Source organism: Leucopleurus acutus, assembly GCF_964270905.1.
Source record: "Leucopleurus acutus genome assembly, chromosome: 4".
NCBI lineage: Eukaryota > Metazoa > Chordata > Mammalia > Artiodactyla > Delphinidae > Leucopleurus > Leucopleurus acutus.
In genome coordinates, this window is record NC_139146.1 from 14,285,464 (window position 1) to 14,311,832 (window position 26,369).

Genomic DNA, 26,369 nt, shown 5'->3' on the forward strand with positions numbered 1-26,369 from the left:
CATCTTAATTTTTAATGAAAAAATGAGGCCCATAAAATAATCTCTCATAAATTGACTCTCATGCAAAGAAAGACAAAAACAAAGAACTCCTGCTGTTGCTCACTGATATATGTCTGGGTTTCATCAACCTAAGAGCCAGCAATGTCAGCAAATAGGGAACAGTAAAAAAGAACTTATTATCTTCTTACCTTCTGCTGTAAAGCTTAAAACAATTAGCTTCCAGAGTCTACTTTGAATTTGTTCACATTTTGGGAGCGGGTAAGGGAGAGACTGCTTTATAATGGTATTTAAGCCTTAAGCTTTTTTTTTTTTTTTTTTTTTGCGGTACGCGGGCCTCTCACTGTTGTGGCCTCTCCCGTTGTGGAGCACAGGCTCCGGACGCACAGGCTCAGTGGCCATGGCTCACGGGCCCAGCCGCTCCATGGCATGTGGGATCTTCCCGGACCGGGGCACGAACCCGTGTCCCCTGCATTGGCAGGCGGACTCTCAACCACTGTGCCACCAGGGAAGCCCAAGCCTTAAGCTTTTAAACTTCTGGATACAGAATTAAAGAGAAAAGTCCTAGAGAGAACCATTAAGCAATACAGTACACAGGATGTTTTCTACACAGTAGGGTACTCAACATCACCCCTTATGTTAAAAGCAATGACAAGGAAATAATTTACGTTATTAGCAAGAATAAGGAAATAAACTACAATTTATTCAACACCTATTGTATCAGCTAAGGTAGGGATTTAAAAGGAGATTAATATATGTGAATGTGCTCACCAACAATGCTAAGTATATGATCCATAATGTTAGTTACCTTTTTTTTGGCTCTTGATTATATAAATTATAAAAGAAATAGGAACATCTCACTTAAGAAGAAGAAATACCTTATATGGGACACCAACTACCTGGGTTCTAGTAAGCCGAAAACACTCTTGTAAGCAAATCAATCTATGAATGGCCAAAGCAGATGTTATAAATTCATACATTTTATTCACAAGTGAGTTTTTTAAATCCACATTCAAGAGATCATCCTAAAGGACTGGCTAACTGGATTTCAAGCCCACAGACAAATAGAAGCAGCAAATAAGAAATGCCAGGAGAGGTAGAAAATGGGTGCCATACTCTCCTTGTTTTTAGTGCCCAGGATTCACTAACATTACACAGAGAAAACTAAAGGTCTAAGACATTACACAGAGACTTTGAAGAAAAAGAGGTGAAGAAAGTGAAACAGCTTTTAAAGAACTCACTCTAAAAGGCACTGCTGGTGGGAATGTAAATTGATACAGCCACTATGGAGAACAGTACGGAGGTTCCTTAAAAAACTACAAACAGAACTACCATACGACCCAGCAATCCCACTACTGGGCATATACCCTGAGAAAACCATAATTCAGAAAGAGTCATGTACCACAATGTTCATTGCAGCTCTATTTACAATAGCCAGGACATGGAAGTAACCTAAGTGTCCATTGACAGATGAATGGATAAAGAAGATGTGGCACATATATACAATGGAATATTACTCAGCCATAAAGAGAAATGAAATTGAGTTACCTGTAGTGAGGTGGATGGACCTAGAGTCTGCCATACAGAGTGAAGTAAGTCAGAAGGAGGAAAACAAATACCATGTGCTAAGAAATATATAAGGAATCTAAAAAAAAAAAACGGTTCTGAAGAACTGAGGGGCAGGACAGGAATAAAGATGCAGATGTAGAGAATGGACTTGAGCACAGGGGGAGGGGGAAGGGTAAGCTGGGACAAAGTGAGAGAGTGGCATGGACATATATACACTACCAAATGTAAGGTAGATAGCTAGTGGGAAGCAGCCGCATAGCACAGGGAGATCAGCTCGGTGCTTTGTGACCACCTAGAGGGGTGGGATAGGGAGATGCAAGAGGGAGGAGATGGGGGATATATGTATATGTATAGCTGATTCACTTTGTTATAAAGCAGAAACTAACACACCATTGTAAAGCAATTATACTCCAATAAAGATGTTAAAATAAAAGGCATACAGAATGCTTTCAATTTTAGCAAAAAAAAAAAATATTAAATGGATTAAATGTCTGCCATACATTGTTGTGAACTACAATTAGGAAAATTAACTTTTCACCTATTACTCTTATGTTTATTTATGAAACATTGACTGTATCTTCACTAACATATTAGGACAGTATTTCCTTCTCCTCAATTCAAGGAAGGGAGGATATAATAGGAAAATAACACACGGGAAGAAGAAAATGAAAGAAAATGCCATGGTCCTTAAATGAAGTACTTTAAGGAGTAGTGGTAGAATTCTGATCAATCTGGAAGAAAAGATTTTATAGTAGCTGTTAGTACAAACAGACAAAAAGACAACTTTCACAAAAGGGAGAAACTGTCTTGAAATTTAAAATCTTAAAATCCATTCTTAACATGCAGAAATATATGAAAAATCTAGGGCAGACCTCCAATTCTGATTTGAAAAAAATCCAACAAAAGCCATTAAAAATAACTTACAAATAGTATACATAAAAAGACGAAAACTTTATGTAATGGAATATAATAACTTTCTCCTAAGATTCCTTCATTCATAGTATGCCAAGAGTAAATACAATGTTAGAGTCATATAACTCTTTCATAAAGAAACTGTCAAAAATCTGTTTTAATGTTACTGAATGTACAGCACATTCTTCTGCTCAACTGCCACAGATATCTCCTAACTAAGCTCTGAAAATTTCTTTATTAAGCATGTATTCTCAATCTAAAAACACATATGTATACAGTTCAGAATTTATCATTCTGAATTGGATTTATGTGTAAGCTAAAAAGCTAGCTATAATAAATGTTTTTAATAGAAATAAAGAATTTAGGAACAATGACTCCAGACACACATATGCATATTTTCCATATAATGCTATGAAAAATACACAAACCTCCGAAAAGCATGTTACAATGTGAAAAGATGTAGAGCATTTAAAATAGAATTATTCTTTAATGATTTTATTTTTAAAAGTTTATATACTTATTCCTATAGCAGAACTTCAGAGCAAAACCTCAGATATTAATATTTTCAACTATTAAAAGTACCAGGTAGAATTAAGATACTGCATATATTAGAGGAACCTTTTTGAAACAGAATTTCTACATACCACATCATCTTTGCTTTCATTCTTAAAAGAAGTTTCTGTCTCCATAGGAACATCACTGTGATCCCCTTCTATATTCTGCTTCTCAATTACTGATGCACTAGCCACACTGAAGATTCCATGGATGTTAATACGAACTTTAACCTTAACTTTGGAACTATCACCATCAGACTGTGGGAAAACATTCTGAATAGTGAAGCTCCCTTAAGGAAAAAAGAGCTTTGATCAGTACATAGGCCTCAGATTAACTCATTCAATTCATTCATTCAATAGTTTTACTATCATCTTTCAGATGCTGGCAAAAGAAAATCATAAATTATCATATGCTGATTAATTTCTGTGGGACATGCATTTCCCCCAGATTACCTTTTTAATATACTAATAAACCTGGTATAAACACTCAGACAGGTTAAGCAACCTGCCCAAAATCATCAACAACAGGAAAAAGGAGAGTTGGGATCTTAACCAAGGACAATCTGACTGAAGGCAATATCACTTTTAAGTTTTACAATGTTGCTACACTAAAACCAAAATAACAAAACACAATTTCTGAGTTTGAAAACCAAACAGATATTACCTTTTTGCTATAAACTTTGCAAATCATAATCATCTTGGTAATTCATAAATAAAGCAATTTAAAATTTTTTCTGGATTTTTCCTATAGCAAAATTGCTAAGTTATCCAGTCACTACTACCTACTGAGGTCACTTTAATTTTTCACTTTAAGAAATCTGATGTTTTATTTTTCAGAAAAAAAAAATCTCAAATATATAATGTTATCCATAGTAAAGAGACACTACCAGGCAGAAAAACTGTATATAAAAAATCTGGCTGACCTATATTAGAGGTTGAATTGTGACCTCCCTCTGGCCCCAATTCATATATTGAAGCCCTACTCTCCAGTAACCTCAGAAGATGACCTTATTTGGAGATAGGGTCTTTACAGGTAATCAAGTTAAAGTGAAGTCATCAGGTGGGTTCTAATCAAATGACTTGGCGTCCTTATTTGGAGACAGATACATACATAGGAGAACGTCATGTGAACATGAAGAGAGCCATTTATGAACCAAGAACAAACACCTGGAATGGATCCTTCCCCCACAGCCCTCAGAAGGAACCAATCCTGCCAACAACTTAATTTTGAACTTCTAGACTCCAGAACTGTGAGATGATAAATTTCTATTATTGAAACCACCTAGTTTGTGGTACTTTGTTCCAGAAGCCCTTGAAAACTAATACCATTTTCAATAATGTACTTCTACTGCTTTAAATAATGTACATGAAAAATTAATATTGTCTCCTTTTTTAGTCTATCAATAAAAGTAGCACATATAGAAAATTTTTTAATTTAATATTCCTTTTCTTTTAAATGATGTAAATCATACTTTGTTTTATATCTTCTAAAAGATTACTCAGCTAAAATGGATATTACAGTCTCCTATTTCCACTTTTGTATTAATCTAATGATTAACTGGCTTCTAGTTGTTGCCAGTGAACATAAGTTTAAAATCAGAATATGTAGTCAGTCTGGCAGCACAATTTCAGTTTACCGATTAAAGAGTTCTTCCATTAAAAAATAACCCTCACCCAAACTTTTCAGGTCAATTACAGAGCATTTTAAATATACATTTCAAAATGAATTAAAAAGATTCAAACTTGCTGTTATTCCAGAAATAAACTCTGAGCACTAAAAGGTGCACATTTAGAAAAAAGTATGATTATTTTTCTTTAAAAATCCAGTGCTGGCTTAGCTGAAATGTTACTTTGTTTCCTTGATTCAAATATTAACATATTTGTAAGAGGCTAAAATTTATGAAAAAAAAGTTTTGGAGTTCTCTTACCAATTCTTGGATCTGGATAAGGCACTTCATGTAAATTAGTATAAAATGCTTCTAGTTCAAATGGTTCTTTCTTGTGGAAAGTAATGACTTTTGAGAATGGGGCAGGATGGTTCTTACAGAATACTTCACATTCCCTAAAATGGAGCGGGAAAACAGTTTAAAATAAATAGAAAGTTGCCTATGAACCTAATTACAGAATCCATCTCATTTTTAATTCATGATAAGCAGCAATTTTAAAGGCCTCTGTGCACAAATTTTAGGAAAAAGCATTACTGGTTTTGCTATAAATAAACATGCCTTTTGACAGGTTTAGGGCTCAAAGTTCTAGAACGTCTGACATAGTAACAGACAATTCTACTGAGAAAAATTATCTGAGAATAGGTATATTTTGTTTGTTTGTTTGTTTGTTTGTTTTGGCGGTACGTGGGCCTCTCACTGTTGTGGCCTGTCCCGTTGCGGAGCACAGGTTCCGGACGCGCAGGCTCATCGGCCATGGCTCACGGGCCCAGCCGCTCCGCGGTATGTGGGATCTTCCGGGACCAGGGCACGAACCCGTGTCCCCTGCATCGGCAGGCAGACTCTCAACCACTGCACCACCAGGGAAGCCCTGAGAATAGGTATATTTTAAGGCAATATAAAAGGATGTTTTTGCTCACATCTGAGGACCAAATTCTATCGATATTTTTGAAATTTGTGCAAAAATTTCAATTTCTTGGGGGTGCAGATGTATAGAACACAGAACAAAATCTTAAAAGCAACTTCAAAACCTAAATACAGGTTTATTTTATTATACCAACTACACTTCTGAAAAGCAGTCAAATATAATATTTGAAATACAGATTTTTATTTTAGTAGGAAAGTAAACAATTTATATCCTGGGCAGTTCATGGAAAAGGAAATGTTAATGTCAAAGCAAGAAAAGACTTGCAGCTCACAACAGTCAGAAATGCAAATTTAATAATAAAGTACGATTTAAAAGTGATGCTTTTATTTGGATATTCAAAGAAAATGACTGGATAGATATATACCCAGCTGTTAACAATAGTTAGTTACCTCAATAAAATGGGCTAAGGGAGTTGGGATATGGCAAATGCAAATTTTTAAGTTTTTATATTTCTATACTGTGATTTTTATTTGAAAATGAGAATGTTTTACTTTTGTAATAAAATACTAATTAAAAAATATGCCATAATGGTTTACAGATAATATATCATTTTCATATTCTCGTTTCTAAGATAGTATTCTAAAGTGTTTGACAAGTTTAAGAAGTATAAATTCCTCTAATTTAGAATAGTAGGTTCAATTGATTATTTATGACAAGCTCTAACCAAGGCTTTAGAAGTAACTTACCCAGTCCCATCTTCAAAAGAGGTCTTCCAACTTAATGTGATTGAATAGGGAACAAGGTCTGTTATGGAAAATTCACGCACTTTAAATGCTGGTGAGAGAATCGCACACTGAAAATAAGATGTATACCATATTTAAATCAACAAACACCAAACATATCCTAGGTTACCATGATTGAACTGCTTAATAAAGTTCTTATAATAAAATAGTTATATTTTAAAAATTTCTGGGTTTTTGGTAATAACTAGTTAAAATTTTAAAGTGTCAGAGCACTCTTTCTGTGACTTTACAAAAACTGATGTAAAATATGTTTAAATCTCAAAAAAAGAATTTTAAATAGGAATAATTATAAGAATTAATAAAATAAATGCTTTTTCGGTATAATTACAGACATACTGTCCTATGATAGTTTAAAAACAAATGGGACAGACACAACCCTTATATTTTAGGAATAATTTCAATTTAATTTTAGCTTATTGATAACTGGTTGGACAAGATAATATTAAAAAGTTCTTTGAGGCCTATCACCATATTTCTGGCAAAATATACATTCTAAAATTTAAAAAAAGCCTAATAATCATACCTGTAATGCACACCCTCTTGCAACAGCTTCATCAGCATTTAATGTGGTACTTATGTCTTTAAGAAAGAATTTAGTGATTTGTTCCTTCACAGCAGGAATTCGTGTTGCTCCCCCTACAATTTCTATACTACTTATGTCTTCACATTGTAAGTCTGGAAAATGAAAGGTTTAATTGAGAAAAATAAGACAGTCTTTATAAAAATGTGAACAGTAGACCCCAGAAAGTACTTTTTTAAAAAAATGTATTTTTTTATTTGCTCAAAACGAGGTAAAATGGAAAGAAGTTAAAAATAAATTTTGGAAAAAAGCAAAATTTAATAGATATTAATTATCTACTTATCAGGCACTGTACTTGGTCTAGATGATGAAGTAACCACAAGAACAGACATGCACCTCATGGACTTCAGAGTCCTTCAGTTTTAACTTCCACCTCACAAACTGCCACAGAAGGTAATTTTAATTGATTACAAAAAACTCTAACAAAAAGCAGTCATGTCCTCATTTCAACTTTCAATCAATCTTTAAAATCTTACATATAGACATCTTCAAATATAACTAGCATTAGTTTTATGATGTAAACAATATGAGTCAGAAGGAGTTCTCATAAACTTTGATTTCTAGTGGCCCTGCTCTTATGAATAAACAATGAGTTATAATCTCCTTCTCTAAAACAAGAAATATAAGTCTTCAAAAAGCACATGAATTTTTTATTGTTTTTACCATTTTCTACCCCATTCAAGTAACACCATGGTACAGTTTTGATGGTTAGTTCAGTAACTTCCACTTACTAGCTTGTTCCATTACTGCTTTTAATGGTGGGTCAACTCTGGCTAAGAGGGAAGCACATAATTGTTCAAACTGAGCCCTATGGGAAAATGAAATAAAATTCATTATTTGGGGATATAAAAATTGAGCATATCTTCTAAAATAACAGAACGAAGAAAAATAAGACATGAACTAAACATAAAATAAGGAAACACTTTTCAAACTGAAAGCATGCATGGTACCTGTTCATTTTACTAGAAACATCAAGGTCATTCATGAAACACTCAATGTTCAGTGGAAGGTCTGATGCATTTGCACTCATTAGCTTCTTTAGTTTTTCACATTCCTGATATAAGCGCAACAAGGCCCGAGAGTTTTCTTTTACATTTATCTTATATTTTGTCTTGAACTCATCACAGAAGTAGTCTACTAAAACCTCATCAAAGTTCCTGCCACCCAAATATGGATCAAAGGTAGTAGCCAAGACCTGTTTAATTGAAAAACCAGAACTGAATTTTCAGAAATATTAGATGTTTTCAGCACCCCCTCCAAAATACCTTTTAAAATTAAAACCAAAACCAAAGACCTTGACAAAAATCACAGGGGTACCAAATTTGGAACCAGTTATATTAGTTATTACTTATATTTAGCCAACATATCTAACCACTCTGAATTATCTGCTTTAAGTTATAGATCTATATACCTACGTGAAAGAATAATTCTAATTCTGAAATAACTGAGTTACAATGACTAAAACGTCATTATCTCACAACCCATGGTTCTATAACAACACTGAACAGGTGGGCCAAAAACCAAGTTTAAGAGAGCAAAGAAAGGGTCCTAAGTATGTAACCAAAAACAAAACAGCCAAGAAGAGCCAATCCAAAGATTAAATCTAAAATATTGTAATTGGTCAACTTACAAATCAGGAATTAGTGCCCCCATCCCTCATAAATACATAGAAGGAACAAAAAAGCACGCGAGGGAACAAAAAAGAAAACAAAAAAAATGAAGAGGAGAGACAAAAATTTAGTAAGCTTGTTGAGCAATAGGCCCCAGTTAGCAGTCGAGTGGAAAAGGAATAGACGAGTCACAGCACTTCAACGATATAGTTCTTGAAAACAGGACCAAGACATCTAGTCTCTCTTCCCGAGGTAGAGGGCAAAAATAACTACTTATAATAGTCATGACTAAAAAAGTAGAATCCCACTGTTGGTGTGGTTCATCAACTTCTTTTTCACAAGGATGGGTGGTGGAATAGTGGTAAACATCACAGTAGGATGTGAGCACAGACTGATTGGGATGTTATCCCAGATTGGCATGAAGAATCCATGGACAGACTTCTCATGAGGTCCAGTATTACCCAAAATTAGATGTAAAATTGTGTAGGTATGTGACTAGTGCAAATGTGCATCATTCTGAGAGAAGGGCCATAGCTTTTATCAAACTTCCAAAGGGGCCTATGATCTAAAAAATTATAGCTCTATACTCTAGGGTATTCACTAAAAAGGAAGAAAGGAAAATGTTCTTTTTTAATTAAGTTAAAATTCAACACTAAATACCAAGGATTAAATCAATTTGCAAGAAACTATTCTATATTCACTATGAGTCATTTCCCTTTAATTTTCTGATTACAAGGATGTTAACATAGTACTATAAATGGCAAGATGAAAGGCTCTAAAAGGTGCTGGATAACCCAAAGCATTTACTCTTCTGAGCTAATCTATACATGTGTGTAATGGGGGGAGAGAGAGAGTGTGTGTTAAGTCTGGGTAAGATAATCAATGTAGAAATGAATACAAAACCAAACAAAGGCTGTAAGAAGATAAGCATATAGAGGTAAATAATACCACACTGTAGAAAATTTTGATTAGGACTCCAGGATAGAAAGGTTTCTAAAGACAATGGGAATCATTTTAGAAATGTGTCCTATGTACATTTATAAATATGTAATTTATGCTCCCTGATAGGTGACTGAAAACCTCAACAATAGTAAAAATAGCTAACACATAATATCTGCTATATGGCATTCCAAGCATCTTATAATCATTAACTCATTTTATCCTCAAAAAGTCTATGAGGTACTTACTGATAATATCCTCAGGTGAGGAACCTGAGATTTGGGGAGGTTAAGTAACTTGCTCAAGGTCACAGTTTTTAAGTGGCAGAGCCAGGATTTAAACCCAAGCATTAGGGTTCTCTATATAGTCTCATATGCTCTTAGACATTAAAATTAAATATAGTAAATCATTTATTTACTTACTTTAAGTTTTCCTTTGTTAAAAGCACAAACTGAGATCTGGTAGGCAGAATGTCCCATATCAATAAATATTACATTTCTTGGTTTCTCATCTAACGGAGGAAGATCCTGTTTATAAATTCCATATGCCAGTGCAACTATGTAAGAACAAAGAATTAGGTTAATTCCAGCCTAGCAATCACTTGGAAAACAATAGGCAAGTCATGTTGATACTACATTTTAACACACAGTAGAGTAATACAAATTATTAGTTTCAAAGTAAATTCACTTTTCACAAATTGGTTAATGTTTTTTTCTCTACCCATCTATAACCCTATAATATTAATGACTCTTATAGCCAATGAAAGACATGTTTAAACTCTGCCATAATGTTGTGCTCCAAAATGACAAGCTTATATCAGTACATAATAGAGTTAAAAAATAAATGCTTTGTATTAATTAGCAAAAAGACTATAATAATATTTTTCTGACAGTAATTTTCAAATTGCAAACTGCTCACCTGCAGTAGTTTCATTCATTAGCCTTAAACAATTTAAGCCTGCAACCTGGGCTGCAGCCATCACAGATCTTCTCTCAGCATCAGTGAAAAAGCTTGGAATCTGGTGTTGCAAAAAATAATTGTTATTAGTTCAATGTAATAGATTTTACTTAAACATTTCATCAATTGAAAAATGAACTTATGTACAGCTTAAGGCAAAGACTGGTGTTCTAATAAAATAAATGAGGAAAAAATACTAGTTTCTTTTTTAAGGTTGGCAATTTCTACATCATAAAGTTTTGACCTAAAGTATGAACACAAATTTAAAGCAATTAGTAAAACAGAATTAATATTGTAGGATTTCAAAAATATGTTAAATTCTTCTCATGTTGGTCTATAAAAATACTTATTTGTTAATCTTTAATAATGAAACATTAAAAACCCAAGAGTCTATTAAAATGAGATTGGTTAAATATGTTATATCCACATAATGGAATCCTACATAGATGTTAGAATCAGATCGATCTGAATTGTCATGGAATAGTATCTTTATTACATTAAAAAAAGGGGGCATGTAGAGCATGATTTCATTTTTGTGTATGTATGTACTACTAGAAGAATATATTTCCAAATGTTTACAACGGTTGTATTTCAAAGGGAGGGGGAACTATATTGCAGGGGACTTATGATGAGCATGTGTTTCTTTATAAATCACGAAAAAACATTAAATATATTTCTATTAAAAAATAAACTCTTAATTTAAAACTAATATTAAGATTACATATACTTATTACTGTCAAACTAAGAAGCACTTTCATTTGGTCTACAGACAAATTTCTAAAAAGCTAATTAAGTATATCCATGTATAAAACTTGGGGCTCTTCCAATTTTAAGTAAGTAGTCTCCTCCAATCTTAGTGCTTTTTGAATTTAGAAATTTCATTTAATAGATAATAACACAAAAAGAACTTGAATTTTGATAAGTTTGTATATCCTGATTTTGGTATTATCCTTCAGACAAAAATCTAAATTATAAGGTATGATTCACTTAATTTTCACTAAGCACTTATGTACCAGTACTTTTCTAGCCATTAGGGATATGACAGTGCATAGAGCAGAAAATACTTCCCTTTGTACAGCTCACATGGGTCTACTGCACTGATTACAAAGTTAATAATGCCCAAGAAGTTCACAATGCCATGTTCTGATACTAATTTCTGACATTAAAGTAAAATCAAGTATGGCTAAATAAATAGGGATGGATTTGAATTTAAGATACATTTTTAAAATGTGCACCATTCTGACATATACTTTCAAGTAGCAGTATAATGGAAGAGTTATGACCACAAGTTATTTAACTCCTCTGTGTCTCAGTTTTTTCATCTGTGAAATTGAGGTTAATAATATCCTACCTACAGAGTGGTTCTGAGGATTAAATGGGTTAATACACGTTAAATGCCTTTAATAGGGCCTGGACAATGGTAAACTCTATCATTTACTATAACAAAATGACTGGAAAACAAAATACTAAGCTAACATTTTTCTCTCATTTAAAAATTCTATATACACCTGACAGGGACTTCCCTGGTGGCACAGTGGTTAAGACTCCATGTTCCCAATGCAGGAGGACCAGGTTCGATCCCTGGTCAAGGCTAGATCCCACACGCATGCCGGAACTAAGGAGCCCACCTGTCGCAACTAAGACCCAGCACAACCAAATAAATAAATATTTAAAAAATAAATAAATACACCTGACAAATTTTAATTACTAAATTCACTGAAGAGTTCATAATACGATTCTATTTTTCTGATGACATGAGACTCCTGAACTTATGTAGTCAAGTTTAACAATACTAAGAATATATTCACATTTAGGTGACAACATATAACTTAAAAACTAGTTATCAATATATAATGGGATCTCAAGAGATAAAACAGGGGGTAAAAGATTAAATGCTTTGTTAAGAATCTTTAAAAGACAGATCTTTTCTTTCTGAAAAGTACTGCATGATCTCACCTATATGTGGAATCTAAAAATGTCTAATTCATATGATAGAGTAGAATGGTGGTTAACAGGGGCAGGGAGTCAGGGAAATGGGGAGACAGTGGCCAAAGGGTACAAAATTTCAGTTATGTAGAATGAATAAGTTCTAGAAATCTAATGTACAGCATGGTGACTACACTTAACAATACTCTATTATATACTGGAAATGTGCTAAGAAAGTAGATCTCAGGTATTCTCACCACACAAACACAAAAAAAGTAACCACAGGAGATGGATATGTTAATTTGCTTGACTGTAGTGATCATTTCACTATGTATATCAAAGCATCATGTTCATCTTATATAAAAACAATTTTTATCTTAAAGGCTCAAGTGGATTTTGAGGGGTGATAAATGTGTTTATTATACTGATTGTGATGATGATGGTTTCACGGGTGTATGCGTATGTCAAAACTTCTGGAAGTATACACGTTAAATACATCTAATTTATCATTTTAAAAAAAGGATCTTTTATTTCTGATACAGAATATACAGAATCTCAAATTCCCAACTGGGCATTTTCAACCTTTGACATAAATGTTACTAAGGTCGGTCCCTAGGGATGGGACGTTAAGTGCTACCTGGAAAGATTCTTAGGGATAACTGGCAGGTACAGCAGTCACCAACTAATCAAATACATTAGTTTTTATTTTAAGATTCACTGATTATCACAGTTAACTTTATGGGAAACTCAATCCTGAACTTTATCAAATAAAATAATTTTTTAACATAAAAGTAAAAATGGATTTAGGTTATTTACTGGATAAGGGCAGAAGGAATAAAGAAAAGGGAAGAAAAATATTTCAATACAACATTAATACACTGGAAAATATGATTCAAGAGTGTTCATTACTGAGGTAAAACTTACTGAAATCACACAGTCAGCCACTGGTTTCTTCAAAGCATTTTCTGAAGTCTCTTTAAGCTTAGCCAACAGCATTCCAGTAACTTGCTCGATTGCAAAAGGTCTCTCTTCTTCTAGGTATCGCGCCTAAAGCCAAAAGAGGAGATATTTATCAAGAGTCATTTATTCATCTAGTATTTTATGAGCACCTACCTTATACATGATCGATACACAAGAGTGAAAAAGGCAAAGTCCTTGCTCAATGAAGTTATATACCAAAAGGATTGCTCTAGTACCATTATGTCTCATCTCTGAAGTTCCAGTGCCTTACACATAGTATTACAACCAAATAAATTATCAAGAGTGTCTTTACATGCTCCAGATCCCCATCTCCCAGAAGAGCAAGTTTTATCATTCACTACTCTTATAAACAAATAAGGGGAAAAAGATCAAATAATCTTTCTTTTGGAAGTTAGAACTCTTCTTGGGTTTAAAATGAAAACTTTAGTAATACAGTTTTGTGAAAAGGAAATGAGAACACAGCCAAAAAAAATTCCTTATTTAAAAAAAAAGAAATTTAATATATATTACTGTATATAGATGTATACATGGAATTTTTAAGTTATTTTTTAAAATAACTACTTCATCTCATACACAGGTTTAAGACTAGGTTGAATTTAAGCACCTAAAATGAAACTTTACAGTGCTTCTTGACCAAGGAATACTGTGCTTTATTCAAGTAATCAAACCCTTTCATAATGACAACCACAATATTTATAAGCAATACAAAGTTACCTTAGAACCCATATGATAACTACATCCAACTTACAGAAGAAAACGCTATGCCTTTTAACTTTGTACCCCAATGGAGTGAATACACTAAACTTTGGAAGAGCTTTAAAGAACTTCTCAAGCAGCACAATGCATGTTTGTATATAAGTGTATAAGTATGTATAAATAATTATATAGGGGCTTCCCTGGTGGCGCAGTGGTTGAGAGTCCGCCTGCGATGCAGGGGACGTGGGTTCGTGCCCCGGTCCGGGAAGATCCCACATGCCGCGGAGCGGCTAGGCCTGTGAGCCATGGACGCTGAGCTTGCGCGTCCGGAGCCTGTGCTCCGCAACGGGAGAGGCCACAACAGTGAGAGGCCCGAGTACCGCAAAAACAAAAACAAAAACAAAACAAAACAAATAATTATATAAAATTTACTTTGAAACAGACTTAAAATTGATAGTCATTTGTTTCCATATCAATTTACAAGTAAGTTCAAAACCAAGCATTACATGAAATTACTGTCTTTAAACATGGGAAGAAATCAAGCACATTGAAACAAGGGAAAATGAATCAAGTACCCATGTGTCTTAGTCTGATTATAGGAGGCACAACAGTACAGTATTTTTAAAAATAATATAAAAGTTAGATGAAATAAACATCAACGTTTATTCAAACAAATGTCAGAAAAAATAAGTGGATAAAATGCTTGAGAAGTTGAATGCTAAAGATCTTCAGTCTTCAAAAGATGAAGAAACTTAGTTTGACACAGGACTGATTAACGTTTTCAAAGCCTCTTCAACTAGCTTACATGCACTCACTATGACTGTATAAAAATTGTATCACTTAAAAATTAGGTTTTGGCCTAGTGGTCCGGTAGTTAGGACTTGGCGCTTTCACTGCTGTGGGCCTTGGTTCAATCCCTGATGGGGGAACTAAGATCCTGCAAGCTGCACAGCCTGGCCAAAAAAAAAAAAAAAAAAAAAAAAGACATACAAGGTGTTAAAACTTTACTTCGGACTTCTCTGGTGGCATAGTGGTTAAGAATCTGCCTGCCAATGCAGGGGACACGGGTTCGAGCCCTGGTCCGGGAAGATCCCACATGCAGTGGAGCAACTAAGCCCATGTGCCACAACTACTGAGGCTGCGTGCCACAACTACTGAAGCCCGCATGCCTAGAGTCTGTGCTCTGCAACAAGAGAAGACTTTACTTCTAGTGCATTCTTTCATAAGACATGGCCACCAAAACTAGAGGGCAAAAAAAGATAGAGAAAGTTATGGAGTAGATGGTAAAAGTTCTCATCAGAGGGGAAAATAATTGTGCAGTGATGGATGTTAACTAGACTTACTGTGATCATTCTGAATGTATACATATATTGAATCATTATGTTGTACACCTGAATTAATACAATGTTATATGTCAAAAAAATTAGGTTTTGGCTTTCTGTAAAAATAATTTATTTTGTTTTTATCAAACTACTCACAAAGCATAATTTTTAATTTTCTTTTGAAAGAATAAAAGCAAAAGAATTTAAGTAGTTTAGAATAAAACTGCTCCACAAAGAGTCATTAACCAGAAGTTATCATATCTAAAGGACATGTGAATATTATTCTTTATCTCATTTATTGCTATCATGACCCATCCAGCTTCCTAGTCAGAAACTCCTGATCCACAAATTTCACCTCCTGATCCAAAAATTTCACCATTTTTCAACTTGTCTTTAATCTGTCATGGTGTCTTTTTTGAACTATTGTAAGTCTCATGTCTCCTTACTACAACTCATCATCCATCCTGTAGTCAGAACCCTCTTCTAAACATGGAAATAAATATCAAGTTTAAAATCAGCTATTAAAATTTTTAACTTTGAGATATAATTCATATCACATAAAGTTTATCCTTCTGAAGTATATAATTCAGTGGTTTTTAGTCTATTCAAAGCTGTACACTGATTACCATTAACTGTAGTACATTTTCATCACCCTAAAAAGAGTGACCCGTTAGCAGTAGTAGTAGTAGATTCACCCATTCCCCCTTACCCTTAACTCCTAGCAACCACACATCTGTTTTCCATGTCTATTGATTTGCCTGATTCTGGATAGCCATAAAAATGGAATCATACAATATGCGGCCTTTTATATCTGCCTTATTTCCAGTTAGCATGTTTTCAAGGTTCATCCATGTTGTAGCACGTATCAGTACTTCACTCCTTTTTATGGCCAAATAATATATTCCATTGAATAGCTATACCACATTTTGTTTATCCACTCATCAGCTGATGGACGCTTGGGTTGTTTCCACTTTCTGGCTATTATAAATAATGCTATTATGAACATTAGTGTACAAACTTTTGTGTGCACATATGGTTCAATTCTCTTGTGTATATACCTAAGAGTAGAATTGCTGAGCCATATAGTAACTCTGTGGTTTGGGGTATTCTGTTAGTTTTTGTTAACCAATCTATAACTTTCTGTCTCAGGATGTAGAAGTAAAAATTCAGAATCCATCTCTTACTTGGAAGAAGAGTTTGCTTTAATACTTCTGTAATATGTTATAAGATTCTTCTAAATTAGAGAAAGCTCATTATAGAAATTAACATACTTTTGGGGTCTATTTTTCTAAATCACATCTGCCTTTATTCCTTAAAAGTGGTTCACCTCTGAAAGTTCTCCAAATAATAATCCTTTTTTCTTGACAATAAAAGTATTTGGATTAAAAAGATTATTATTCTAAATCAGATTCTTTTTTTGCATTCACTAAAGCATATTACGAAAACTGCCTGTATTTTTGGTATAAAGGTACTGCATCCAGAGGAAAGGAGTTAAATTAAAAAATTTTTAAATATTTAAAAACAGGCAATATTATCATATTTGGTTTCTTTAATTTGAACATATGTTTGCATTCTGGGAATATAAGCTTACCTTAACTCCTGCACTTCCATTAGACATCTTCTGCAGCTCATAGGGAAGCCTGATCCTTTCAGTTTGCACAACAGGATCATCAAATGATCGCCCATGAAGCTTTTTGAAACCATGAATTGTATTTCTTACATTCGTGATTATCTGTTGGCAGTAAACACTTTTATTTATCAATTACTTAATTAATGCAAAATAAACACTATGCTAATACTTGAGAATCACCAAATCTCCTTATCCTACATATCCAAGTTCAGAATCACACACAATCATTCATTCTTCTGGTTTCTAATTGATAGAAAAATTACACTATTGCCCCTCCAACTCTGCTCCTACCTTAGGAATGTTAGATTCAAAAAAGAAAACTTTAAAACTTTTCAAATAATACAATGAAAATCTATCTACAACTCATTTCTGGCTTTCTTCAACACTTTTGGGCTACTAAAGTAGTATCTTTGATTTCTTTCTTTCCACTTTCATTTGTGTTTTTATTTAAACTATGTTTTTTATTGCCATGTTCTTCTTTTACTCTCAATATCTTATTCTTTGTGGTACTATGTTGCTTCCACTGCTGAAAACTGCTCCTAGGCTGGTAAATTAAAACTCCTTCCATGTAACATGATGCTAAGTTAAAGTGTCTTAATTTGTAAATAGCTTGTATTTTGGCAAAGTAATTTTTTTCTTTAACTAGAACATGTAGTTCAAACTATAGAATATTATTGAGATCCAGTTGCTTCCCTCTCAGTGATCTTTAAAGCCAAGTAGATCTTGATCTTCAGTTATGAGATGAAAACTACTGGGATGCTGAATTACCATGTTGATCTCTTTAGCTTTTTTGGAGAAGTAACTCATAGTTTGCTTTCTTCAGAGAGTCTGAGGTCTACGATACACTTAGAACATCAGCCAGGGGACTTCCCTGGTGGTCCAGTGGTTAAAGAATCTGCCTTCCAATGCAGGGGACACGACTTCGATTCCTGGTCAAGAAACTAAGATCCCACATGCCGCGGGGCAACTAAGCCTACACGACACAACTGTTGAACTTGCGCGCCTCAACGAGAGAGCCCATGTGCCGCAAACTACAGAGCCCAGACGCTCTGGAGCCAGAGAGCCCATGCACCACAACTAGAGAGAGAAAGCTGGCATGCCACAACTAGAGAGAAGCCCGCAAGCTGCAACTAGAGAGAAGCCCGAGCACCGCAATGAAAAGATCCCGCATGCCTCATCGAAGATCCTGTGTGCCGCAACTAAGACCCAACGCAGCCCCCCAAAATAAGGAAAATTTAAAAAAAAGAAGAAGAAGAAGATCAGCCAGAATACGAGATGTAAACTTTAGTGAAGGGGTCCTTTTGGCACAAACAACATTTGTTTATATGTAATATGAAAATGGAAAAGAAAGAAAAAAACACATTCATACACAGGCCAACTGTAAGACAATCTTGATTTAAAAAAATCATAAGCAAAAATTCGTGGATAAATGAAGTCAATTGAATAATTGAGTACAAAAAGTCATGAGGAAAAATGCCCCATTAAACAGACTTATTTTGTAATAAAGAAGACTCAGGTATATATTAAAATGTAAGAAATAATTGTTAAGGGTTTTGGTTCATGGTAATAAACAAAGTCCAAGGAAGATGAACCTATAGCATGGAATGTTAAAAGTGAATGTTTTATGCAAACGGATTTCAGAAGCCTAGAAATATAAATACTTAAACAGATTCCATGTAAAGTAGTAGTAAAATAGTAGCCACAGAGGATTACTCTGGATATTAGCTTCTCCATTTTTCCCCACCTTCTTTTACAAAGACATCATTCACTTGTTGTAGAAGTATATATTCTAGATAGGAGGATATCCCTCATAGAAAGTGACCATACAAGGAAAAACTGACGCCATTTGGTAGCATACTCTGACTTCACAACTAAGATGTTTTTAAAATAAAATTCAAGAAATATTTTACAACCCAAAACAAAACATATCTAATAAGATACAAAGATATAAGGACCAGTCATCTTCTTTATTCTCTTTTTTCACTCTCAAGTACATAAAATGGGAGCTTAGTTACCAATATGAAGTTAACTCTGCCTGTAAGTCAAAACATCTACAGGAACAATTTACCTGGCTCTTAGCTGCATTTCCAATGGCTCGCGTTCTTGATCCCAAAGATATACAGGCTCTAAACAGGAAAAAAACAAAAAGTTTGTTCTCAAGGTTATTTTTATACTAATGTGCTATTACTCTGCTTCTCTCTATATAAAAATGAATTAAAGGAATGAATATAATTATGTATAACTCAAAAAAATAGGTTACTGAAATCAGAATTTTACATATTTTTAAACTTTCTTAAGTAATAGAATAGTGGTCAGAATAAAGGTTAGAATTTTTCTTAATGGGCTAATACTTGGCAACACTGTATTGGTCCCAAAATTGTTTTTCAAATTCTACTGGTCTATGACTTACTAAAAAGACTAACTGTATTTAGTAAGGCCAGGCTCCTTGGATCTAAATCCTGGCTCTGCCCATTAACAGCTGAGTAACCTTGTAGAAATTACCTAACCATTATTTGCCTCAGCTTCCCATCAAGAAGATAGTGTTGATAATAATACCTACTCATAGAGTTGTGTGAAGATTAAGTGAGTGAGTATAGGGAAATGCTTTGAACAATATGACTGTTGCTTTTATTACTGCAAATGTAATTCGGCTTATAAAAACAAGTGTAGAGTAACATTTTTATCAAAAAAAACCTTCAAAAAAAAATTTCATGTTGTGATTCGAGAAAATGTTTCCATGGTTTCAGTTGTAATTACAGGTAGTTATTCATTCAATCAAAAAATATTTACAGGCATTGTGTGTATACTAGCTACAATCACTATGCTTGGAGAATATAGTCTATCAAAAGAAAATCAACATATAAAATAAAATTATGAATGATACTAGCAAAAAAAGAGAATAATCACTTCTAGATAATAAGGCTTAGGAAAAGCAGGTGGAAGATGTGATTTCTGAATTAAGACTTGAAAGAAAAGAAAGCATTTTAATATGTATCTGTTTTGTGGAAAAGGACATTCCCAGTATCTGTCTATTTTCAATATGACAGCCTGAGTGATCCTCTTAAAGACAAACTCCTCTGCTAAAAACCCTTCAATGGTGTCCTATCTCCCCAACAGCCAATAAAGCCCTTCATGGTTTGGTTCTTAGCTGCTCTACTCTGGAACTTCAATCTAGGTACACAGGTCTCCTTGCTATTTCTGGAAGAGGGCAAGCACATTTCTGCATCAGGGGCTTTGTACACGCTGTTCTCTCTTTCTGGAACACATGCCATGAGCTCTCACTTCTTTCATGTCTCTGGCTCAAATGTCAGCTTATCCGAGATACCTTCTCTATCTTATATAAATAACATTCTTGCTCCTCCCCAATACATACATCTCCTGTTTCCCCAATTTTATTCTTCTCCATAATGTATCACCATCTGATACAATTTATTTTTTTACTATCTCCACAGTAGGATGTGAACGCCATGTAGGTAGATAATGTATGTCCCATTGCCTTGATCTGCACTATCCAATATGGTAGCCACTAGCCACATGTAGCTAGTAAAATTTAAATTGACTAAAATTAAAAATTCAGTTCCTCAGCATTAGTCACATTTCAAGGGCTCAAGAGCCAAGTGCTTAACAGCTACATATGGCTACTGGATATGCAGAGAACAGAAAATACATAGAACATACACTGTAGAATAGAAAGTTCTGGATAGCACTGGTCTAGACATCTGGTACATAACCAAGGTACTTGCTGAAAGAAAGGGAAGATGGCTCCTAAGGTTAATGCTCACTTGGAGACTAGGAAGAATACAACTTCTCTAGTTTCATAGGACATTTTGGTAGATACATCAGAGGGCCAGATTATACAGTGTCTCAAATGATATATTATAAATTTGAAATATATTTCAGTAGGTTATGAGAGTTCATTAAAGGCTTTTGAATAATAGAATGAACACTCCATGCTTACATATAATACAAAGTGGAAAAAAAAAAGATCCCAGAACAGTGCTTTTCAAGGGCTGAACAAGATATTGTTATACTGGGGACACAGGATTTTTCAGGGAAGGCAAGCAGTTAAGTTCACTCAGTCAATTTAACAGATGAATGCTGAGTAACTACTACATGCCTGGCACTCTGTTGGGTACTAAAGCTATAATAATAAGGGGAAAAAAGTCAGACATCGTTTGGCTCCCTTGGAACTTATATTGCTATAGAGTCACAAGTGAAAGTAAACTAGGTGGTACAAAAACGGGTACACATGGTGCAACAGCACGAATTGACCTAAAATAGGATCAGGAATGGCTTATCGGAGAAAGTGATGAGATTTGAAGGAAGAGTAAATGATGATGGATTCAATTAGGGGAGTGTTTGGTGGAGATCATTTTTTTGGGGCGGGGGGGGTTCGCAGGCCTCTCACTGTTGTGGCCTCTCCCGTTGCAGAGAACAGGCTCCGGACGCGCAGGCTCAGTGGCCATGGCTCATGGGCCTAGCCGCTCCGCAGCATGTGGGATCTTCCCGGACCAGGGCACGAACCCGTGTCCCCTGCATCGGCAGGCGGACTCTCAACCACTGTGCCACCAGGGAAGCCCTGGTGGAGATCATTTTGACTACAGGAATGGGAGGAGGGCTAGAAGTTATCAATAATCTCTATCAGTATAGTAGCAGCTGAGACAGAAGGAAAAGGAATTAAGAGATTTTAGGAGCTAAAACTCAAAGGACTTTGTGATGAACTAGGTCTTCGCGGTGCAATCTGGCAGCCACCAGACACACGTGGCTATCAGGCACATGAAACGCAGCTAGGCTGTATAAGTACCTCGCGCTAACCAACTGTGACACTGGAGCTCCAGTGCAGTTAATCTGAATTGGATGTATTTATTTTAAGTGTGAAATACACTCTGGATTTTGAAGATTTAAAATTTAAAAAGAAATGTTACAATATCTCATTAATTTTAAAACACTGATTACATGTTGAAATAAGATTCTAAATATAGTGATTTAATCAAGCATATTAAAACTTTGCCTGTTTCTTAGCTTTTTAATGTAACTACTAGAACATTTAAAATTATGTATGTGGCTCATATACATTATATTTATTTTTATTGAACAGTGCTGGAATACATAATAGGAAGAGGTATCAAGAATAATGTCTAGGTTTCCAGTTTGTTTAAGAGGGTAGATAGTGGTGCCATGCAATGGGACAGAAAACACTGTAAGAGAGACACGTTTGGGGATGGACTTTCACAAGTTCTATTTTGGACATGTTGAGATTGAGGTACCTTTGAGACATCCAAGCAGATATATATGTAGGACTAAAATGTTAAATGTGATGAACAGATGAACGAAATGGAAGTTACTTTTAATTGTGATCTGGCCAAAACAGGATATAGTAAGAATCAGTGGTTCAGGTGACATCTTCATTTCTCTTGCAAATAACTCCTTGATTCAACACAGTCTTTGCCAGAGTAGATATCTGCATACCTGATATAGCAATCCACGCGGATGGTTGGCATTCCACCCTAAAACTCATCAGAGAAAACATGGATTTGCTATCTCTTAGCCTGTTTATAGTTCATCTTACTCTCAACTCCATTATTTGGATACACTTCTGAATACTTTTTTCAATACGAGGCTACCAACATTTCAATGCACAGAAAATCTTATTCTTAGGTTGATTCTCAAGAGTTTAACTTGTTAGAACACTTAGTTCCAAATAAGATTGATTCAACTATCATTTATTAAGTGCTGTATTCACTGAAATATGTTTTGCACCTGTATCACTTCACAAGGAAAGCTAAACAGTTATCATTATCAGATATTCTTTTAGGTTAAAAGCAGAGAACTTTTAAAGTTTAAAAATTTAATGTTACAACTTGGAAATACTGTTTCAATACAGAGAAAATTGTCCTCACATACTAAAGTTCTTCAAATTCCTTCCTTCAATTTTTTTTTTCCAAAAAGATTCTAGAACACAGCCATTAAATAAATACCTGCCAAGGATTCTCAGAAAAATCAAAATAAGTTAAATACCTATTCTCTTTCAACACTTTTACCTGACCTTTAGTAATACCAAGGAAATTACACACATATTAGGTTGATATAAAAGTTCTTATAGAAAAGGATATTCAACAGTTTATCCAACTATGTATCACATAATCCAATTATATTATACTTTTTATATATTATTTCAACTACTATTTAGAAATTCCATTTTATACCTAAAAGAAAAAAAAAAGGAGAGTTCACAATGCAGCTTAAATATATTATATCCAGTCTGATGTTGCCACCACAGTGGTAGTCTTAGATTCTCAAAGAATGCCACAAAACTCTAAACAAATAAGCAAAGCTTCTGAATGTCCTATATCACTTTTAGTAGAGGAGGGGCATAAAAATCAAATGACAGGATATTACTTTAAGAAAGATGTACTTGTATTTTCCCTTAAAATCTAAGATTAACTTTCTGTCTCTCTTATAAAGCCTATTTTTATAAAGCCAAGGCATGGTTAGGTTGGAGAAAACACATACTGCCAATAGACTATGAAACTTCTCACCTAAGAGGGCAACACTAAATTTGTTTGCTTCTTTATAAAGCAAAGGATTCAAAACCTCCTGATCTTACCATTTACACTTTAAAAATAGCCCTATTTTTAGAAATCTCTGCTTTCCCTTGCCAGTCCCATGAGACCAGAATTACTATTTATAGCCTCTTTGGCTATCATTGAGTAGATGCTAAGAAATACAATAGCTGAATTAATGATATGAGAGGACAATCAATTAGTTTAAATCAAAAGGTCCGCTCCTTGCATGGCCAATTTGGCTCTGAATCAAATTGTCAACCGCTGATATGGTTGCCAAGATGTCTATAGAGCAGGGTTTCTCAACCTTGGTACTGCTGACATTTGGGGCTAATTTTTTTTGAGGGAGTGGGGCTATTTTGTGCACTAGAGGATTTCAGGAGCATCTCTGGCCTCTACCTGCTGGAAGCCAGTAGCACTCCTCCTTTCCCCCTCCCCGTGTGACAACCAAAATATCTTCAGATATTGTCAGATACGCCCTAGGGGACAACATCTCCTCCAGCTGAGAACTACTGCATCATTTCCCAAATAGTGTTCTGTACAAAATGATTCCTTAGTGGTTCAAATAACTTGGAGACAACATTCTTAGAGTGTTTCAATGCCTATAAACAAATTAAGGGATCTGAGAGTTTGACAGTAAAGAAAACATCTAGTTATTATTTCTCAAAATTAACTATCTGGAAAAAAGTTGCCCTAGAAGGGGTGGGGGAGGAATGTTCTCAAAAGGACTGATTGTTGCCATTTCCTTTTTAGCTTGCTACTTAAAAGTATAAAACTTCTAGGCATATATGATTTAGTAATAATATAAACTTTCAAATCTTTCAATATGGACAATGCATAAAACATTTTAACAGATAAAAATAATAAAAATTCCTTTAATAGTTTCCAAACGCTTCTAGTAAGCATAATTCACAAATTAGTTTATAACTTGAACCCATTAACAGAAATCACAGACATTTATATAGGTAGACACAATAATTAAAAAGCTGATTAGATACATTAAATGAGACATATTGTTTATTTAGATTAATTATTAGATTAGATACATTATTTTAAAAGCTGACTATCTTACTTAAAATTCATCAGTTCAAAGACAAATATCCATGCACAGTAATTTTAAGTCTTTTGATTATGACTGCCTAGAACAGAGGTTTGCAAATTACCCCTTGCCACTTATTTTTGCAAATTAAGTTTTATTAGAACATGGCTATGGTCATTAATTTGTATTTTAGTGATCACATACTAAAAAGACTACCAATGACATGAAACACCTTCAACTCGTAATAGATATTATGTAATTTGTACCTATCATTCCTTGACTTCTAGAAACTTTTCAGAATTTGTCACCCACAAATTCAAAGCAATGACTGGAGATTCATTTTGTTTCGTGCATAATATTCATACTAAAAGATTTTATAGTTCTAGCTTTGGCCGTGCTTAAGTGTGAGATACCTGCCCACCCACTCCTTTAGGCACAATTTCATTTTTTAAAAAAAGAAGGGTGTGGGAAAGCTGTTCATTGAACTTTGTTTGTCAACAGCAAAATATTTTGAAATGTACACTAATGGTAGTGTATAGATAAACTGAATGCTGTACAACCATTAAAAAGATGAGATAAATTAGAGTCATATGAGCAAGTCTGAGATGTCCACAGTATATTTTGAAAAAAGCAATTGCAAAATATGTATAATGTAATTCTACGTTAAAAAAAAAATCCCAGTTATATACATATACTTGCAAATGTATAGAAACACACTAAAGTTTAGGAGGTGTCTGGGAAGAGAAAAAGGAGATTTACTTTATGTAATTCTTCAGTATTTAAAATATTTTAAATCAAAGTTAATGTAAGCTAATAGTAAAACATACAAACAAAACCATTTCATATAGTACAAAGAATATTTAATTAAAAAAACTGCAAAAATATTCTCCTACTCCAAACTGCTATTATCATAAAAAGTCCTCCTACCCAACTAGCCACTGTTAATGTCTGTAGTTTTGTCATTTTCTGTGTACAAAAATTTTTATTTTCAATACCCCAAGGGAAGTGATTTCTACTTTTGTGCATTGAAGAGGACATCTCACATATTTGAGGTGTAGTGTATAAATAATATTTTCGCATATTTTCAGATTATACATACACTGGAAAAGAAATAGGGAAAAAGTAATGAAGACAGAAAAACAGAGAATTGAACAGTAAGTCGGATCCTACAGAATGTTGATGACAAAACAAATACGTACACCTAACAAAAATGTCTTGAAATAATAGTTTGATTAAAAGATCCATTTTCCTTACTGTAAAATAAGTTCATAAAAATTCAAAACATTACAGACTATGTATTAAAAGCACACTCTATAATTCTACTGTCAAGAAATATCCATTGTTAATAGTTTATAGTCTTTCCACACTACTTTCCTCCATAGGTTTACACTAACTTATTTTGTGTACATATTTTTTAATGAATTTCTAAATTGAAACAAGATTTTTACATGTTCTTAAAATAACTTAAAAGCATATTAAAACATTTTAAAACAAGATAATACTTCTTAAAAAATAGCCAAAAATAGATGACTTGACTGATATTAAAGATCCTTCTCTCTACAGTAACTGCCCAAACAATTTGTCCCATGACACCCCCATGAACCCAATATATAGATACCATCCATATGCCAATGGATAATGTAAGGACATTGGGGTTCAGGGGTCAAAGCAGCCTGAAACTGAATCCAGTTCACTGCTTACTAGTTCTTGGCCAAGATACTTAACTTTGCTTAAGGCTTCTTACGGAAAAAGATAGCTA

At 34.1% G+C, this 26,369-nt stretch overlaps 1 protein-coding gene across 1 annotated transcript in view; it reads right to left on the reverse strand.

Annotated features, from left to right (window-relative positions):
- The window catches only part of HSPA4L (heat shock protein family A (Hsp70) member 4 like), a 50,328-nt gene that overhangs the window by 20,154 nt on the left and 3,805 nt on the right, over positions 1–26,369 (reverse strand). The window contains exons 2-12 of the mRNA XM_082838499.1: positions 19,077–19,134; positions 16,970–17,110; positions 13,304–13,426; positions 10,415–10,514; positions 9,919–10,052; positions 7,898–8,142; positions 7,679–7,755; positions 6,891–7,042; positions 6,311–6,417; positions 4,961–5,094; positions 3,123–3,322 (exon numbers count right to left, since the gene is read on the reverse strand). Of these exons, the coding sequence (XP_082694625.1) occupies positions 3,123–3,322; positions 4,961–5,094; positions 6,311–6,417; positions 6,891–7,042; positions 7,679–7,755; positions 7,898–8,142; positions 9,919–10,052; positions 10,415–10,514; positions 13,304–13,426; positions 16,970–17,110; positions 19,077–19,134 (1,471 nt within the window). The remainder of the gene's footprint in view (positions 1–3,122; positions 3,323–4,960; positions 5,095–6,310; positions 6,418–6,890; positions 7,043–7,678; positions 7,756–7,897; positions 8,143–9,918; positions 10,053–10,414; positions 10,515–13,303; positions 13,427–16,969; positions 17,111–19,076; positions 19,135–26,369) is intronic.